This window comes from Oncorhynchus keta, chromosome 35 (assembly GCF_023373465.1).
Source record: "Oncorhynchus keta strain PuntledgeMale-10-30-2019 chromosome 35, Oket_V2, whole genome shotgun sequence".
Classification (NCBI taxonomy): Eukaryota; Metazoa; Chordata; class Actinopteri; order Salmoniformes; family Salmonidae; genus Oncorhynchus; species Oncorhynchus keta.
In genome coordinates this window covers 4093072-4112535 of record NC_068455.1, presented here as the reverse complement: position 1 = coordinate 4112535, position 19464 = coordinate 4093072, and the positions used below count along the sequence as shown (strand labels likewise).

Sequence of the window (19464 nt, the reverse complement as noted above, 5' to 3'; positions counted from 1 at the left end):
TGTTGCCTGTAGAGAGAGACCCTCCTGGGTCAGGTTGTGTTGTCAGACCCAGGTCAGGTTGTGTTGTCTGTAGATAGAGACCCGTCCGGGTCAGGTTGTGTTGCCTGGAGAGACAGACCCTCCTGGGTCAGGTTGTGTTGTCTGTAGACAGAGACCCTCCTGGGTCAGGTTGTGTTGTCTGTAGACAGAGACCCTCCTGGGTCAGGTTGTGTTGTCTGTAGAGAGAGACCCTCCTGGGTCAGGTTGTGTTGTCTGTAGAGAGAGACCCTCCTGGGTCAGGTTGTGTTGTCTGTAGAGAGAGACCCTCCTGGGTCAGGTTGTGTTGTCAGACCCAGGTCAGGTTGTGTTGTCTGTAGAGAGAGACCCTCCTGGGTCAGGTTGTGTTGTCTGTAGAGAGAGACCCTCCTGGGTCAGGTTGTGTTGTCAGACCCAGGTCAGGTTGTGGTGTCTGTAGAGAGAGACCCTCCTGGGTCAGGTTGTGTTGCCTGTAGAGAGAGACCCTCCTGGGTCAGGTTGTGTTGCCTGTAGAGAGAGACCCTCCTGGGTCAGGTTGTGTTGCCTGTAGAGAGAGACCCTCCTGGGTCAGGTTGTGTTGCCTGTAGAGAGAGACCCTCCTGGGTCAGGTTGTGTTGTCTGTAGAGAGAGACCCTCCTGGGTCAGGTTGTGTTGTCTGTAGAGAGAGACCCTCCTGGGTCAGGTTGTGTTGTCTGTAGAGAGAGACCCTCCTGGGTCAGGTTGTGTTGTCTGTAGAGAGAGACCCTCCTGGGTCAGGTTGTGTTGCCTGTAGAGAGAGACCCTCCTGGGTCAGGTTGTGTTGTCTGTAGAGAGAGACCCTCCTGGGTCAGGTTGTGTTGTCTGTAGAGAGAGACCCTCCTGGGTCAGGTTGTGTTGTCTGTAGAGAGAGACCCTCCTGGGTCAGGTTGTGTTGTCAGACCCAGGTCAGGTTGTGTTGTCTGTAGATAGAGACCCGCCCGGGTCAGGTTGTGTTGTCTGTAGAGAGAGACCCTCCTGGGTCAGGTTGTGTTGTCTGTAGAGAGAGACCCTCCTGGGTCAGGTTGTGTTGTCTGTAGAGAGAGACCCTCCTGGGTCAGGTTGTGTTGTCTGTAGAGAGAGACCCTCCTGGGTCAGGTTGTGTTGTCTGTAGAGAGAGACCCTCCTGGGTCAGGTTGTGTTGTCAGACCCAGGTCAGGTTGTGTTGTCTGTAGAGAGAGACCCTCCTGGGTCAGGTTGTGTTGTCTGTAGAGAGAGACCCTCCTGGGTCAGGTTGTGTTGTCAGACCCAGGTCAGGTTGTGGTGTCTGTAGAGAGAGACCCTCCTGGGTCAGGTTGTGTTGCCTGTAGAGAGAGACCCTCCTGGGTCAGGTTGTGTTGCCTGTAGAGAGAGACCCTCCTGGGTCAGGTTGTGTTGCCTGTAGAGAGAGACCCTCCTGGGTCAGTTTGTGTTGTCAGACCCAGGTCAGGTTGTGTTGTCTGTAGATAGAGACCCGTCCGGGTCAGGTTGTGTTGTCTGTAGAGAGAGAGACCCTCCTGGGTCAGGTTGTGTTGCCTGGAGAGAGAGACCCTCCTGGGTCAGTTTGTGTTGTCAGACCCAGGTCAGGTTGTGTTGTCTGTAGATAGAGACCCGTCCGGGTCAGGTTGTGTTGTCTGTAGAGAGAGAGACCCTCCTGGGTCAGGTTGTGTTGTCAGACCCAGGTCAGGTTGTGTTGTCTGTAGATAGAGACCCGTCCGGGTCAGGTTGTGTTGCCTGGAGAGAGAGACCCTCCTGGGTCAGGTTGTGTTGCCTGTAGAGAGAGACCCTCCTGGGTCAGGTTGTGTTGCCTGTAGAGAGAGACCCTCCTGGGTCAGGTTGTGTTGTCAGACCCAGGTCAGGTTGTGTTGTCTGTAGATAGAGACCCGTCCGGGTCAGGTTGTGTTGTCTGTAGAGAGAGACCCTCCTGGGTCAGGTTGTGTTGCCTGTAGAGAGAGACCCTCCTGGGTCAGGTTGTGTTGTCTGTAGACAGAGACCCTCCTGGGTCAGGTTGTGTTGTCTGTAGAGAGAGACCCTCCTGGGTCAGGTTGTGTTGTCTGTAGACAGAGACCCTCCTGGGTCAGGTTGTGTTGTCTGTAGAGAGAGACCCTCCTGGGTCAGGTTGTGTTGTCTGTAGAGAGAGACCCTCCTGGGTCAGGTTGTGTTGTCAGACCCAGGTCAGGTTGTGTTGTCTGTAGAGAGAGACCCTCCTGGGTCAGGTTGTGTTGTCTGTAGAGAGAGACCCTCCTGGGTCAGGTTGTGTTGTCTGTAGAGAGAGACCCTCCTGGGTCAGGTTGTGTTGTCAGACCCAGGTCAGGTTGTGGTGTCTGTAGAGAGAGACCCTCCTGGGTCAGGTTGTGTTGCCTGTAGAGAGAGACCCTCCTGGGTCAGGTTGTGTTGCCTGTAGAGAGAGACCCTCCTGGGTCAGGTTGTGTTGCCTGTAGAGAGAGACCCTCCTGGGTCAGGTTGTGTTGCCTGTAGAGAGAGACCCTCCTGGGTCAGGTTGTGTTGTCAGACCCAGGTCAGGTTGTGTTGTCTGTAGATAGAGACCCGTCCGGGTCAGGTTGTGTTGTCTGTAGAGAGAGACCCTCCTGGGTCAGGTTGTGTTGCCTGGAGAGACAGACCCTCCTGGGTCAGGTTGTGTTGTCTGTAGAGAGAGACCCTCCTGGGTCAGGTTGTGTTGTCTGTAGAGAGAGACCCTCCTGGGTCAGGTTGTGTTGTCTGTAGAGAGAGACCCTCCTGGGTCAGGTTGTGTTGTCTGTAGAGAGAGACCCGTCCCGGTCAAGTTGTGTTGTCAGACCCAGGTCAGGTTGTGTTGTCTGTAGATAGAGACCCGCCCGGGCCAGGTTGTGTTGTCTGTAGATAGAGACCCTCCCGGGTCAGGTTGTGTTGTCTGTAGAGAGAGACCCTCCTGGGTCAGGTTGTGTTGTCTGTAGAGAGAGACCCGTCCGGGTCAAGTTGTGTTGTCTATAGCAGTGGTTCTCAAACCTCTCCTCGGGACCCCCAGACATTTTCACAATTGAGTTGTAGTCCTGAACTAGATCACCTGATTCACTTAGTAAAACGCCTTGAGGAGTTTGAGTTAGTTAGTTTACAACGTGAATTAGATGTGCCATCTCAGGAATACATGTAGAACATGCACCAGTTGTGGGTCCCCATGAGAGGTCTGAATTATCTAGAGAGAGCTGTTGGTGTCACAGACAGGGCCTACGGTGGACAAACATCAGGGTCAAATTCACCTTTTATTGCAGTAGTTCTCAGTAGCACGTGCCCGAGGTCATGGGTGTTACCGAGGTCGTGGGTGTTACCGAGGTCGTGGGTGTGCCCGAGGTCATGGGTGTTACCGAGGTCGTGGGTGTTACCGAGGTCGTGGGTGTTACCGAGGTCGTGGGTGTTACCGAGGTCGTGGGTGTTACCGAGGTCGTGGGTGTTACCGAGGTCGTGGGTGTTACCGAGGTCGTGGGTGTTACTAATGTAACAACCAGGAAGTGTTGAAATATCTTATTCAGAGGAAGTGACTTTGTTGACAGGAAGTGATTGTAAAGTGCTCCATGTTGACGTCCGTCACTGTGGTCTTAACTAAAGCTAATGTCTAGATGGACGGGACGGGCAGACTCAGCCTGCAGGAGTTCAGACATCTCTGGAACAAGATCAAACAGTGGCAGGTGAGAATGCTCTTCTTCATCATCATCATCTTCTTCAGGTTTATCTCCACTCCCAATGACACTGTAAATAGGGTCAGATTAGTAGATGTAATAAATGCTCTGTTTCTCAGGGGATCTTTAGACACTACAGCTCGGACCAGGCTGGTATCATCAACAGCTACGAGATGAGAAATGCCATCAACGATGCAGGTTAGTTACCAGATACAATCGAATAGCACAGATCGTAGTATCCCTGTTTCGGCATCTACAACCAGATGGAAAGACATGTCCTCTATAGCAGTGTAAAGTACTTAAAGTTATCTGTACTTTACTATTTGTATTTTTGACAACTTTTACTTTACTACATTCGTGAAGAAAATAATGTACTTTTTTTACTCCATACATTTTCCCCTGACACCCAAAAGTACTCGTTACATTTTGAATTCACACACTGTATGTATACTTTTTACTATTGTATTCGTGACTGTATGTTTGTTTATTCCATGTGTAACTCTGTGTTGTTTGTGTCGCAGTTGTAAATGAGAACTTGTTCTCGACTGGCCTACCTGGATAAATAAAGGTGAATTTATTAAATAAATAAAAATGATAACCGGGACAGGAAAATTATCAAATTCACACACTTATCAAGAGAACATCCCTGGTCATCCATCTACTGCCTCTGATCTGGCAGACTCACTAAACACAAATGCCCTACACTTGTACTACTTAAGTATATTTGAGCAATTAAATTTACTTTTGATAGTTAAATATATTTAGACTTTTACTCAAGTAGTAAATGTTTCACTTTTAATTGAGTCATTTCCTGTTTACTTTTACTCAAGTAGTAAATGTTTCACTTTTAATTGAGTCATTTCCTGTTTACTTTTACTCAAGTAGTAAATGTTTCACTTTTAATTGAGTCATTTCCTGTTTACTTTTACTCAAGTAGTAAATTTTTCACTTTTAATTGAGTCATTTACTTTTACTCAAGTAGTAAATGTTTCACTTTTAATTGAGTCATTTCCTGTTTACTTTTACTCAAGTATGACAGTTGGGTATTTTGTCCACCACAGCCCTATAGAAAGCAAATGGCCGCCCTCTCCTCTCCAGGAAGGATATCATTTTTATTTATCTTCATATGGTGATTTATACCCTTTTACGTTCCAGAACACTCTCAGCAATGAAGTTAAGTTCTTAACATTGAGTACTAACAGAAGATATACAGTGTATTCCGAAGGTATTCAGACCCCTCCACATTTTTCACACTTTGTTACATTACAGCCTTATTCTAAAATGGATTTGTTTTTTCCCCGCTCATCAATCTACACACAATACCCCATAATGACATCACAATACCCCATAATGACATCACAATACCCCATAATGACATCACAATACCCTATAATGACCTATAAGCTACTCATACATATTCACGAGATTAGGGGGATGGAACGTTGTGAGTGGACAAACATCAACAAATAGGGAACTGACAGCTGTCCCGTTTAGGTAGCTAGCATGCTAACATTAGCTAGTTAGCTATTTTGCTAACATGATCTGTTGTTGCTGGGCTTTTAAAAATGTTATCCATGGCTCAGGTAGTCAAGTCGACACAATGCTGTTTGGCTCGGTTCAGTCGCCCTGAATAGAAACGTAGTCTGAAAAGTAGCACATAACTTGATATGCCCGAACCAGTGGTGTGTATTTATAAGGGAAGCCAGGCTTGTCCAAACATTTGACCAATAAAAACATGAACATTATGAAATACGTTTAACTTTCGTCTCTGTTTTATTTTTTTTATGTTCAACCAATTTCGCAAGTCGCTGAATCTCACCAGAGAAATCATCCGAGCGAGGGAAACAGCACCCCTCTGATGCTGTCTGGACAGGGAAACAGCACCCCTCTGATGCTGTCTGGACAGTGAAACAGCACCTCTCTGATGCTGTCTGGACAGTGAAACAGCACCCCTCTGATGCCCTCTGATGCTGTCTGGACAGTGAAACAGCACCTCTGATGCTGTCTCTCAGCACCCCTCTGATGCTGTCTGGACAGTGAAACAGCACCTCTCTGATGCTGTGGACAGGGAAACAGCACCCCTCTGATGCTGTCTGGACAGTGAAACAGCACCTCTCTGTCTCAGTATGTGTAGACCATGTATCTGATGCTGTCTCAGTATGTGTAGACCATGTATCTGATGCTGTCTCAGTATGTGTAGACCATGTATCTGATGCTGTCTGGACAGTAAACAGCATCTCTCTGTCTCAGTATGTATAGACCATGTATCTGATGCTGTCTGGACAGTGAAACAGCACCTCTCTGTCTCAGTATGTGTAGACCATGTATCTGATGCTGTCTGGACAGTGAAACAGCATCTCTCTGTCTCAGTATGTGTAGACCATGTATCTGATGCTGTCTGGACAGTGAAACAGCATCTCTCTGTCTCAGTATGTGTAGACCATGTATCTGATGCTGTCTCAGTATGTGTAGACCATGTATCTGATGCTGTCTGGACAGTGAAACAGCATCTCTGTCTCAGTATGTGTAGACCATGTATCTGATGCTGTCTGGACAGTGAAACAGCATCTCTGTCTCAGTATGTGTAGACCATGTATCTGATGCTGTCTGGACAGTGAAACAGCACCCCTCTGTCTCAGTATGTGTAGAAACAGCATCTGATCTGTCTCAGTATGTGTAGACCATGTATCTGATGCTGTCTGGACAGTGAAACAGCACCTCTCTGTCTCTCATGTATCTGACGCTGTCTCAGTGAAACAGCACCTCTCTGTCTCAGTATGTGTAGACCATGTATCTGATGCTGTCTGGACAGTGAAACAGCATCTCTCTGTCTCAGTATGTGTAGACCATGTATCTGATGCTGTCTCAGTATGTGTAGACCATGTATCTGATGCTGTCTGGACAGTGAAACAGCATCTCTGTCTCAGTATGAGTAGACCATGTATCTGATGCTGTCTGGACAGTGAAACAGCATCTCTGTCTCAGTATGAGTAGACCATGTATCTGATGCTGTCTCAGTATGTGTAGACCATGTATCTAATGCTGTCTCACTATGTGTAGACCATGTATCTGATGCTGTCTGGACAGTGAAACAGCAAGCATCTCTGTCTCAGTATGAGTAGACCATGTATCTGATGCTGTCTGGACAGTGAAACAGCATCTCTGTCTCAGTATGTGTAGACCATGTATCTGATGCTGTCTGGACAGTGAAACAGCATCTCTGTCTCAGTATGAGTAGACCATGTATCTGATGCTGTCTGGACAGTGAAACAGCATCTCTGTCTCAGTATGAGTAGACCATGTATCTGATGCTGTCTGGACAGTGAAACAGCATCTCTGTCTCAGTATGAGTAGACCATGTTGCTTCTGTAGAATTTGATTGATTGATGCCAGCAAGCATTTGACCTCCCTTGATAAAAAAAATAAAATCAATAATTAGCCAATCAGCATTGAGCTGAGCTCAGCAAAACGCCCCCAAAGGGAGGCCAGATTGGATTAGACTTCACACCAATCAAATCACACCCGGAGCAAAACGTTATCATTGTCAGAAAAACGTCTGTTTTTTTGGTCCGCTGGTGTTGTTGTCCTGCAGTAGCTAGCTTGCTAAATCGGCCCTTTCCTAAACCATGCGTGGAAACGGGGATTTGGATTTGTGATTTTGACTTAAATCGTCGCCAATGATTATGACAGTGAGTCTGATCTAACCATACATGTATATATTGTGCCACTGGCCTGAGATGATCGAAGTTCCATATGTAGCCTGGTTGGCTCACGTTAACTAGCGAGCTAACTTAGCTCGTTAATTGTTGCCCATGTGAGGAAGTAAGGCTGCCTACCCGAAGGTAAAATGCTTGAGCAAGCTTATGAAACCAAAAAAGTGAAAGCTATGAGAGCCATCGACCGTTCTGTTAAAGGGAAAGATAGGAGGACGGCATCGGGGTTCAACTAGTCGACAAGTAGGGCGAGTTCCCAATTGTCCTTTAGTTTAATATAATAATATATAATAATATACTTTAAAACTTGCACCCCTTGCACCCCACACATAGAAATCAGTACCAAGCACAGCCACGTGATATTTAGCCGCATTTCTTGGACAAAATCGTGTTTTTCTTTTGGTATCACTAAAGTTTGTTTTCAGTGAATTAAACTCGGCATATATAGCGCTCTCCAGCCTCTATTTTAACCACACCCAAAGTCCCACTTTGTTGCACAATGTTAGCAGGGTCTATGAGCCAGGAATTCAAGCCCGAGGGACGAGGTAAGATAAGTGTTCAAGAACATCTGTGACATTGTTAGAGGTCATTTAAAAGTCATGAGTAAATGTATCCAGACCCTAGAATTATCGTTAAATGGCCGCCTGACAACAGACTCCATCCACTCCACAGTCTAATCTCTACGTCCAATATATTTTACAGTCTTGTCACTACTCAGTTATGGTGTCCTTTGTGTCCCGTTCAGGCTTCCGTCTCAACAACCAGCTGTATGACATCATCACCATGCGTTACGCCAATGAGGGTATGAACATCGACTTTGACAGCTTCATCAGCTGTCTGGTCCGGCTCGAAGCCATGTTCAGTAAGTCCCGCACGCTCTTCACCTTAGTATTCTGTCTGGTCCGGCTAGAAGCCATGTTCAGTAAGTCCCGCACGCTCTTCACCTTAGTATTCTGTCTGGTCCGGCTAGAAGCCATGTTCAGTAAGTCCCGCACGCTCTTCACCTTAGTATTCTGTCTGGTCCGGCGAGAAGCCATGTTCAGTAAGTCACTCACGCTCTTCACCTTAGTATTCTGTCTGGTCCGGCTAGAAGCCATGTTCAGTAAGTCCTGCACGCTCTTCACCTTAGTATTCTGTCTGGTCCGGCTAGAAGCCATGTTCAGTAAGTCCTCACGCTCTTCACCTTAGTATTCTGTCTGGTAGAAGCCATGTTCGTAAGTCTCACGCTCTTCACCTTAGTATTCTGTCTGGTCCGGCTCGAAGCCATGTTCAGTAAGTCACTCACGCTCTTCACCTTAGTATTCTGTCTGGTCCGGCGAGAAGCCATGTTCAGTAAGTCACTCACGCTCTTCACCTTAGTATTCTGTCTGGTCCGGCTAGAAGCCATGTTCAGTAAGTCCCGCACGCTCTTCACCTTAGTATTCTGTCTGGTCCGGCTAGAAGCCATGTTCAGTAAGTCCCGCACGCTCTTCACCTTAGTATTCTGTCTGGTCCGGCGAGAAGCCATGTTCAGTAAGTCACTCACGCTCTTCACCTTAGTATTCTGTCTGGTCCGGCGAGAAGCCATGTTCAGTAAGTCACTCACGCTCTTCACCTTAGTATTCTGTCTGGTCCGGCTAGAAGCCATGTTCAGTAAGTCACGCACGCTCTTCACCTTAGTATTCTGTCTGGTCATGTTCATGTTTTATTGATTGATTGATGAAATGGGATTTTTGTTTACAGGGGCGTTCCAGGCTTTTGATCAGGATGGTACGATCAGACTTAGTGTCTTGGAGGTAAGCTGCTAATGCTAATGAATGACGTGGAACAAACATGATTTTACTACCGCCTTAGGGGCTGTGTTGACAGAAGACGTGTGTCAGCACGCTAACAGATACTACGCCTCTGTCCTAACAGATACTACCCCTCTCTGTCCTAACTGATACTACCCCTCTCTGTCCTAACTGATACTACCCCTCTATGTCCTAACTGATACTACCCCTCTATATCCTAACAGATACTACCCCTCTATATCCTAACAGATACTACCCCTCTATATCCTAACAGATACTACCCCTCTATATCCTAACAGATACTACCCCTCTATATCCTAACAGATACTACCCCTCTATATCCTAACAGATACTACCCCTCTATATCCTAACAGATACTACCCCTCTATATCCTAACAGATACTACCCCTCTATGTCCTAACAGATACTACCCCTCTCTGTCCTAACAGATACTACCCCTCTATGTCCTAACTGATACTACCCCTCTATATCCTAACAGATACTACCCCTCTATATCCTGACTGATACTACCCCTCTATATCCTAACTGATACTACCCCTCTATATCCTGACTGATACTACCCCTCTATGTCCTAACAGATACTACCCCTCTATATCCTGACTGATAATACCCCTCTATATCCTAACAGATACTACCCCTCTCTGTCCTAACAGATACTACCCCTCTATATCCTAACAGATACTACCCTCTATATCCTAACTGATACTACCCTCTATATCCTAACAGATACTACCTCTATATCCTAACAGATACTACCCCCTCTATATCCTAACAGATACTACCCCTCTATATCCTAACAGATACTACCCCTCTATATCCTAACAGATACTACCCCTCTCTGTCCTAACAGATACTACCCCTCTATATCCTGACTGATACTACCCCTCTATGTCCTAACTGATACTACCCCTCTATATCCTAACTGATACTACCCTCTATGTCCTAACAGATACTACCCCTCTATGTCCTAACAGATACTACCCCTCTATGTCCTGACTGATACTACCCCTCTGTCCTAACATATACTACCCTCTATGTCCTAACTGATACTACCCCTCTGTCCTAACATATACTACCCCTCTATATCCTAACAGATACTACCCTCTATGTCCTAACATATACTACCCCTCTATATCCTAACTGATACTACCCCTCTATGTCCTAACTGATACTACCCCTCTATATCCTAACTGATACTACCCCTCTATATCCTAACTGATACTACCCCTCTATGTCCTAACTGATACTACCCCTCTATATCCTGACTGATACTACCCCTCTATATCCTAACATATACTACCCCTCTATATCCTAACTGATACTACCCCTCTATGTCCTAACTGATACTACCCCTCTATGTCCTAACTGATACTACCCCTCTATGTCCTAACTGATACTACCCCTCTATGTCCTAACTGATACTACCCCTCTATGTCCTAACTGATACTACCCCTCTATGTCCTAACAGATACTACCCCTCTATGTCCTAACTGATACTACTATGTCCTAACTGATACTACCCTCTATATCCTAACAGATACTACCCCTCTCTGTCCTAACAGATACTACCCCTCTCTGTCCTAACTGATACTACCCCTCTATGTCCTAACTGATACACCCCTCTATATCCTAACAGATACTACCCCTCTATATCCTGACTGATACTACCCCTCTATATCCTAACTGATACTACCCCTCTATATCCTGACTGATACTACCCCTCTATGTCCTAACTGATACTACCCCTCTATATCCTGACTGATACTACCCCTCTATATCCTAACAGATACTACCCCTCTCTGTCCTAACAGATACTACCCCTCTATATCCTAACAGATACTACCCCTCTATATCCTAACTGATACTACCCCTCTATATCCTAACAGATACTACCCCTCTATATCCTAACAGATACTACCCCTCTATATCCTAACAGATACTACCCCTCTATATCCTAACAGATACTACCCCTCTATATCCTAACAGATACTACCCCTCTCTGTCCTAACAGATACTACCCCTCTATGTCCTGACTGATACTACCCCTCTATGTCCTAACTGATACTACCCCTCTATATCCTGACTGATACTACCCCTCTATATCCTAACTGATACTACCCCTCTCTGTCCTAACAGATACTACCCCCTATGTCCTAACATATACTACCCCTCTATGTCCTAACTGATACTACCCCTCTGTCCTAACATATACTACCCCTCTATATCCTAACTGATACTACCCCTCTATGTCCTAACATATACTACCCCTCTATATCCTAACTGATACTACCCCTCTATATCCTAACTGATACTACCCCTCTATATCCTAACTGATACTACCCCTCTATATCCTAACTGATACTACCCCTCTATGTCCTAACTGATACTACCCCTCTATATCCTGACTGATACTACCCCTCTATATCCTAACATATACTACCCCTCTATATCCTAACTGATACTACCCCTCTATGTCCTAACTGATACTACCCCTCTATGTCCTAACTGATACTACCCTCTATGTCCTAACTGATACTACCCTCTATGTCCTAACTGATACTACCCCTCTATGTCCCTGATACTACCCCTCTATGTCCTACTACTACCCTCTATGTCCTAACTGATACTACCCCTCTATGTCCTAACTGATACTACCCCTCTATGTCCTAACTGATACTACCCCTCTATGTCCTAACAGATACTACCCCTCTATGTCCTAACTGATACTACCCCTCTATATCCTAACTGATACTACCCCTCTATATCCTAACATATACTACCCCTCTATGTCTCTCCTCATTGTCCAGTGGCTCCAGCTGACCATGTATGCCTAGATTGCCAGACAGGTCTTCTCAGCCGGATGTCCTCCCAGGTGAGACCCATCCCACATGAAGAACAGAGCAGAACTGTATGCCCACATGAAGAACAGAGCAGAACTGTATGCCCACATGAAGAACAGAGCAGAACTGTATGCCCACATGAAGAACAGAGCAGAACTGTATGTCCTCACATTAGACTGCTACCTACCAGTCCTCACATTAGACTGCTACCTACCAGTCCTCACATTAGACTGCTACCTACCAGTCCAGTCCTCACATTAGACTGCTACCTACCAGTCCAGTCCTCACATTAGACTGCTACCTACCAGTCCAGTCCTCACATTAGAAGCATTACTGCTACCTACCAGTCCAGTCCTCACATTAGAGCTACCTACCAGTCCAGTCCTCACATTAGACTGCTACCTCCAGTCCTCACATTAGACTGCTACCTACCAGTCCTCACATTAGACTGCTACCTACCAGTCCTCACATTAGACTGCTACCTACCAGTCCAGTCCTCACATTAGACTGCTACCTACCAGTCCTCACATTAGACTGCTACCTACCAGTCCAGTCCTCACATTAGACTGCTACCTACCAGTCCAGTCCTCACATTAGACTGCTACCTACCAGTCCAGTCCTCACATTAGACAGCTACCTACCAGTCCAGTCCTCACATTAGACAGCTACCTACCAGTCAGTCCTCACATTAGACAGTCCTCACATTAGACTGCTACCTACCAGTCCAGTCCTCACATTAGACTGCTACCTACCAGTCCAGTCCTCACATTAGACTGCTACCTACCAGTCCAGTCTCACATTAGACTGCTACCTACCAGTCCAGTCCTCACATTAGACTGCTACCTACCAGTCCAGCTACCTACCCTCACATTAGACTGCTACCTACCTCCAGTCCCAGCTACCTACCAGTCCCTCACATTAGACTGCTACCTACCACCAGTCCTCACATTAGACAGCTACCTACCAGTCCAGTCCTCACATTAGACTGCTACCTACCAGTCCAGTCCTCACATTAGACTGCTACCTACCAGTCCAGTCCTCACATTAGACTGCTACCTACCAGTCCCTCACATTAGACTGCTACCTACCAGTCCAGTCCTCATTAGACTGCTACCTACCAGTCCAGTCCTCATTAGACTGCTATTACCAGACATTGCTACCTACCAGTCCAGTTCTCACATTAGACTGCTACCTACCAGTCCAGTCCTCACATTAGACTGCTACCTACCAGTCCAGTCCTCACATTAGACAGCTACCTACCAGTCCTCACATTAGACTGCTACCTACCAGTCCAGTCCTCACATTAGACTGCTACCTACCAGTCCAGTCCTCACATTAGACTGCTACCTACCAGTCCTCACATTAGACCTAGTCCTCACATTAGACAGCTACCTACCAGTCCTCACATTAGACAACTACCTACCAGTCCTCACATTAGACAGCTACCTACCAGTCCAGTCCTCACATTAGACTGCTACCTACCAGTCCAGTCCTCACATTAGACAGCTACCTACCCAGTCCTCCAGTACCTACCACATTAGACTAGCTACCTACCAGTCCCTCACATTAGACTGCTACCTACCAGTCCTCACATTAGACAGCTACCTACCAGTCCAGTCCTCACATTAGACTGCTACCTACCCCAGTCCAGTCACATTAGACTGCTACCTACCAGTCCTCACATTAGACAGCTACCTACCAGTCCAGTCCTCACCAGCTACCTACCAGTCCAGTCCTCACATTAGACAGCTACCTACCAGTCCAGTCCTCACATTAGACAGCTACCTACCAGTCCAGTCCTCACATTAGACAGCTACCTACCAGTCCAGTCCTCACATTAGACTGCTACCTACCAGTCCAGTCTCACATTAGACTGCTACCTACCAGTCCTCACATTAGACTGCTACCTACCAGTCCAGTCCTCACATTAGACTGCTACCTACCAGACATTAGAGCTACCATTACCAGTCCAGTCCTCACATTAGACTGCTACCTACCAGTCCAGTCCTCACATTAGACTGCTACCTCACATTAGACAGCTACCTACCAGTCCTCACATTAGACAGCTACCTACCAGTCCAGTCCTCACATTAGATTAGTCCTCACATTAGAGCTACCTACCAGTCCATTAGTACCAGTCCCTCACATTAGACAGCTACCTACCAGTCCAGTCCTCACATTAGACAGCTACCTACCAGTCCTCACATTAGACTGCTACCTACCAGTCCCTCACATTAGACTGCTACCTACCAGTCCTCACATTAGACTGCTACCTACCAGTCCTCACATTAGACAGCTACCTACCAGTCCAGTCCTCACATTTAGTCCTCACACAGCTACCTACCAGTCCAGTTCTCACATTAGACAGCTACCTACCAGTCCAGTCCTCACATTAGACAGCTACCTACCAGTCCAGTCCTCACATTAGACAGCTACCTACCAGTCCAGTCCTCACATTAGACTGCTACCTACCAGTCCTCACATTAGACAGCTACCTACCAGTCCAGTTCTCACATTAGACAGCTACCTACCAGTCCAGTCCTCACATTAGACAGCTACCTACCAGTCCAGCTACCTACCAGTCCTCACATTAGACAGCTTACCAGTCCAGTCCTCACATTAGACAGCTACCTACCAGTCCATTAGAGCTACCTACCAGTCCAGTCCTCACATTAGACAGCTACCTACCAGTCCTCACATTAGACTGCTACCTACCAGTCCTCACATTAGACAGCTACCTACCACCTACATTAGACAGCTACCTACCAGTCCTCACATTAGACAGCTACCTACCAGTCCAGTCCTCACATTAGACAGCTACCTACCAGTCCAGTCCTCACATTTACCTACCAGACATTAGAGCTACCTACCAGTCCAGTCCTCACATTAGACAGCTACCTACCAGTCCAGTCCTCACATTAGACAGCTACCTACCAGTCCAGTCCTCACATTAGACAGCTACCTACCAGTCCAGTCCTCACATTAGACAGCTACCTACCAGTCCAGTTCTCACATTAGACAGCTACCTACCAGTCCAGTCCTCACATTAGACAGCTACCTACCAGTCCAGTCCTCACATTAGACGGCTATCTACCAGTCCAGTTCTCACATTAGACAGCTACCTACCAGTCCTCACATTAGACAACTACCTACCAGTCCTCACATTAGACTGCTACCTACCAGTCCTCACATTAGACTGCTACCTACCAGTCCTCACATTAGACTGCTACCTACCACCAGTACCTACCAGTCCTCACATTAGACAGCTACCTACCAGTCCTCACATTAGACAGCTACCTACCAGTCCAGTCCTCACATTAGAGCTACCTACCACCTACATTAGACAGCTACCTACCAGTCCAGTCTCACATTAGACTGCTACCTACCAGTCCAGTTCTCACATTAGACAGCTACCTACCAGTCCAGTCCTCACATTAGACAGCTACCTACCAGTCCAGTACCTACCACATTAGACAGCTACCTACCAGTCCAGTCCTCACATTAGACTGCTACCTACCAGTCCAGTTCTCACATTAGACAGCTACCTACCAGTCCAGTCCTCACATTAGACAGCTACCTACCAGTCCAGTCCTCACATTAGACAGCTATACCAGTCCAGTCCTCACATTAGACAGCTACCTACCAGTCCAGTCCTCACATTAGACAGCTACCTACCAGCTACCTCCAGTCCTCACATTAGACTGCTACCTACCATTCCTCACATTAGACAGCTACCTACCAGTCCTCACATTAGACAGCTACCTACCAGTCAGTCCTCACATTAGACAGCTACCTACCAGTCCAGTCCTCACATTAGACAGCTACCTACCAGTCCAGTCCTCACATTAGACAGCTACCTACCAGTACCAGTCCTCACATTAGACTGCTACCTACCAGTCCAGTCCTCACATTAGACAGCTACCTACCAGTCCTCACATTAGACTGCTACCTACCAGTCCTCACATTAGACTGCTACCTACCAGTCCAGTCCTCACATTAGACAGCTACCTACCAGTCCTCACATTAGACTGCTACCTACCATTAGAGTCCAGTCCTCACATTAGACAGCTACCTACCTACCAGTACCTACCAGTCCTCACATTAGACAGCTACCTACCAGTCCAGTCCTCACATTAGACTGCTACCTACCACCAGTCCTCACATTAGACTGCTAACCTTCCAGTCCATACCAGTTAGCCATCCTTATCCTCTTACCTACCTCCAGTCCTCTAGGTCTCAGGCTTCTCATTAATTTACCAGTCCTCCTGACCATGTCCCATTAGACAGCTATTGCTGAAACATCAGTCTCACATTCTGCTACCTAATCGGCCATTGCTACCTACCACTCACATTTTTTTTTTAACCACCAGTCACACATTAGACAGCTACCTACCACCAGATTGTACCAGTCCTCATTAGACTGCTCTAGTCCAGGCATCAAACACATTAGACAACCTACCTCTCCTCACATTTCTGTCTTCATACCTCATTAGACAGAGCCACCACTAGACCTATAACCCATTGAATATCTCTTAAAATATTCAGTTTTATTTACACTACATTAGACAACCCTCACCTCACATTAGACCTACCTACTGAATAGGTTCCTCATTACGCCTACCATCCTCAACTACCACTACCAGTCCTCTCACATTAGATACCACACAGCCTCAACATTCTACCTACCCCTCACATTAGACCACCTACCATCCTCATTAGACGCTACCTACCCTCACATTAGACAGCTACCTACCATCCTCACACGACAGCTCCCCTATCCACTCACATTAGACCATACCTACCAGTCCATCTCCCTATACAGCTACCTACCATCCTCATTAGACGCTACCTACCAGTCCCCTATACCACCTACCATCCTCAACGCTACCTACCCAGTCCTATTAGACCTACCTACCATCCATTAGACGCTACCTCAGTCCTCACATTAGACAGCCATCCATTCAACTACCTACCCCTATACCACCTACCACCCTCAACGTACCTCCTCCATTAGACAGCTACCTACCAGTCCTCATTAGACATACCTCCCCTCACATTAGACAGCTACCTACCAGTCCCCTCATTAGACAGCTACCTACCCCTATAGCTACCTACCTACCATCCTCATTAGACAGCTACCTACCAGTCCTATACTACCTACCATCCTCATTAGACAGCTCCCCTAGTCCACATTAGACACCTACCAGTCCTCAACGTCTCCCCTCCATACCTACCTACCATCCTCAACATACCTCCTCACATTAGACAGCTACCTACCACCCTCAACGCTACCTACCTCCCCACATTAGACCACCTCACCAGCTACCTACCAGTCCTCAACAGCTCTACCTATCCTCACATTAGACCTACCATCCTCATTAGACGCTACCTACCAGTCCCTCACATTAGATACCACCTACCACCATCCTCATTAGACAGCTACCTACCAGTCCCTCACATTAGACAGCTACCTACCATCCTCACATTAGACGCTACCTACCAGTCAGTCCTCACATTAGACTGCTATACCAGTCCTCACTACCATCCTCAACGTCTACCCTATACCACCTACCATCCTCATTAGACGGCTACCTACCAGTCCAGTTCTCACATTAGACAGCTATCCAGTCCAGTCCTCACATTAGACAGCTACCTACCAGTCCTCACATTAGACGGCTACCTACCAGTCCCTCACATTAGACAGCTACCTCTCCCCTCACATTAGACAACTACCTACCAGTCCCTCACATTAGACAGCTACCTACCAGTCCTCACATTACCTACCTAACACCAGTCCTCACATTAGACAACTACCAGTACCAGTCCTCACTAGCTACCTACCATCCAGTTCTCACATTAGACAGCTACCTACCAGTCCCTACATTACAGCTACCACCATTAGACCTCCTACCAGTCCTCCCCTATACGGCTACCTACCAGTCCAGTTCTCAACAGCTACCTACCAGTCCCTCACATTAGACAGCTACCTACCAGTCCTCACATTAGACATCTACCAGTCCCTCACATTAGACAGCTACCTACCATCCTCACATTAGACAACTACCTACCAGTCCTCACATTAGACCTACCACCTACCATCCATTAGACAACTACCAGTCTCTCACATTAGACCTACCTACCATCCATTAGACAACTACCAGTCCAGTCCTCACATTATACCTACCTACCAGTCCTCATTAGACAGCATCTCCAGTCCTCACATTACCACCTACCATCCTCAACATCTCTCCAGTCCTCACATTACGGCCACCCTATTAGACCACCTACCAGTCCCTCAACATACCAGTCCTCACATTAGACAGCTACCTACCTACCTCCATTCTACCTACCATCTCCCCTATTACCACCTACCAGTCCTCCATTAGACGACACCTACCTCCCCATTAGACAGCTACCTACCAGTCCAGTCCTCATTAGACAGCTACCTCCCTATTACCACCTACCATCCCTCATTAGACAGCTACCTACCAGTCCCCTCACATTAGACAGCTACCTACCATCCTCATTAGACGCTCTACCCCTATACCACCTACCATCCTCAACAGTCCTCTCAGTCCCTATACCACCTACCAGTCCTCCTCAACCTCTCCCCTATACCTACCTACCATCCTCCTCACATCTCTGCCCTACCACCTACCACCCTCAACGTCTCCCCTATACCTACCTACCATCCTCAACACAGCTACCTCAGTCCAGTCCTATACCACCTACCATCCTCAACATTAGACCCTATACCACCTACCATCCTCAACATTCCCCTATACCACCTACCATCCTCAACTCCTCTCCCTATACCACCTACCATCCTCAACATCTCCCCCTATACCACAGGCATCCTCAACTCTCTTCCCTATACCACCTACCAATCCTCAACATCTCTACCCTATACCACCTACCACCCTCAACATCTCCCTATACCACACCTACCATCCTCGACGCGTCTCCCCTATACCACCTACCATCCTCAACATCTCCCTATACCACCTACCATCCTCAACGTCTCCCCTATACCACCTACCATCCTCAACGTCTCCCCTATACCACCTACCACCCTCAACATCTCCCCTATACCACCTACCATCCTCAACATCTCCCCTATACCACCTACCATCCTCAACATCTCCCCTATACCACCTACCATCCTCAACGTCTCCCCTATACCACCTACCATCCTCAACATCTCCCCTATACCACCTACCATCCTCAACATCTCCCTATACCACCTACCATCCTCAACGTCTCCCCTATACCACCTACCATCCTCAACATCTCCCCTATACCACCTACCATCCTCAACATCTCCCCTATACCACCTACCATCCTCAACATCCCCTATACCACCTACCATCCTCAACATCTCCCCTATACCACCTACCATCCTCAACATCTCCCCTATACCACCTACCATCCTCAACATCTCCCCTATACCACCTAC

At 47.1% G+C, this 19464-nt stretch overlaps 1 protein-coding gene and 1 long non-coding RNA gene across 27 annotated transcripts in view; one reads left to right on the top strand and one right to left on the bottom strand.

Moving 5' to 3' along the window:
- The window catches only part of capn3a (calpain 3a, (p94)), a 48910-nt gene extending 36856 nt beyond the window's left edge, over positions 1-12054 (top strand). For both annotated transcript variants that reach the window (XM_052496077.1, XM_052496076.1), the window contains 5 exons: positions 3603-3671; positions 3782-3860; positions 8121-8237; positions 9098-9150; positions 11976-12054. In XM_052496077.1, coding sequence (XP_052352037.1) covers positions 3603-3671; positions 3782-3860; positions 8121-8237; positions 9098-9150; positions 11976-12002 — 345 coding nt within the window. In that variant the 3' untranslated portion in view covers positions 12003-12054. The remainder of the gene's footprint in view (positions 1-3602; positions 3672-3781; positions 3861-8120; positions 8238-9097; positions 9151-11975) is intronic.
- A 6920-nt stretch (positions 12055-18974) lies between these two features.
- LOC118383906 (uncharacterized) overlaps positions 18975-19464 on the bottom strand; it is a 1575-nt gene continuing 1085 nt past the window's right edge. For 5 of the 25 annotated variants that reach the window (XR_008091726.1, XR_008091728.1, XR_008091735.1 and 2 more), the window contains 2 exons: positions 19401-19460; positions 18980-19342 (listed from right to left, as the gene is read on the bottom strand). This is a non-coding gene — a long non-coding RNA (uncharacterized LOC118383906). Of the gene's footprint in view, positions 19343-19370 lie in introns of all 25 variants that reach the window. The other 20 variants (XR_008091729.1, XR_008091733.1, XR_008091730.1 and 17 more) reach the window with 12 other exon arrangements.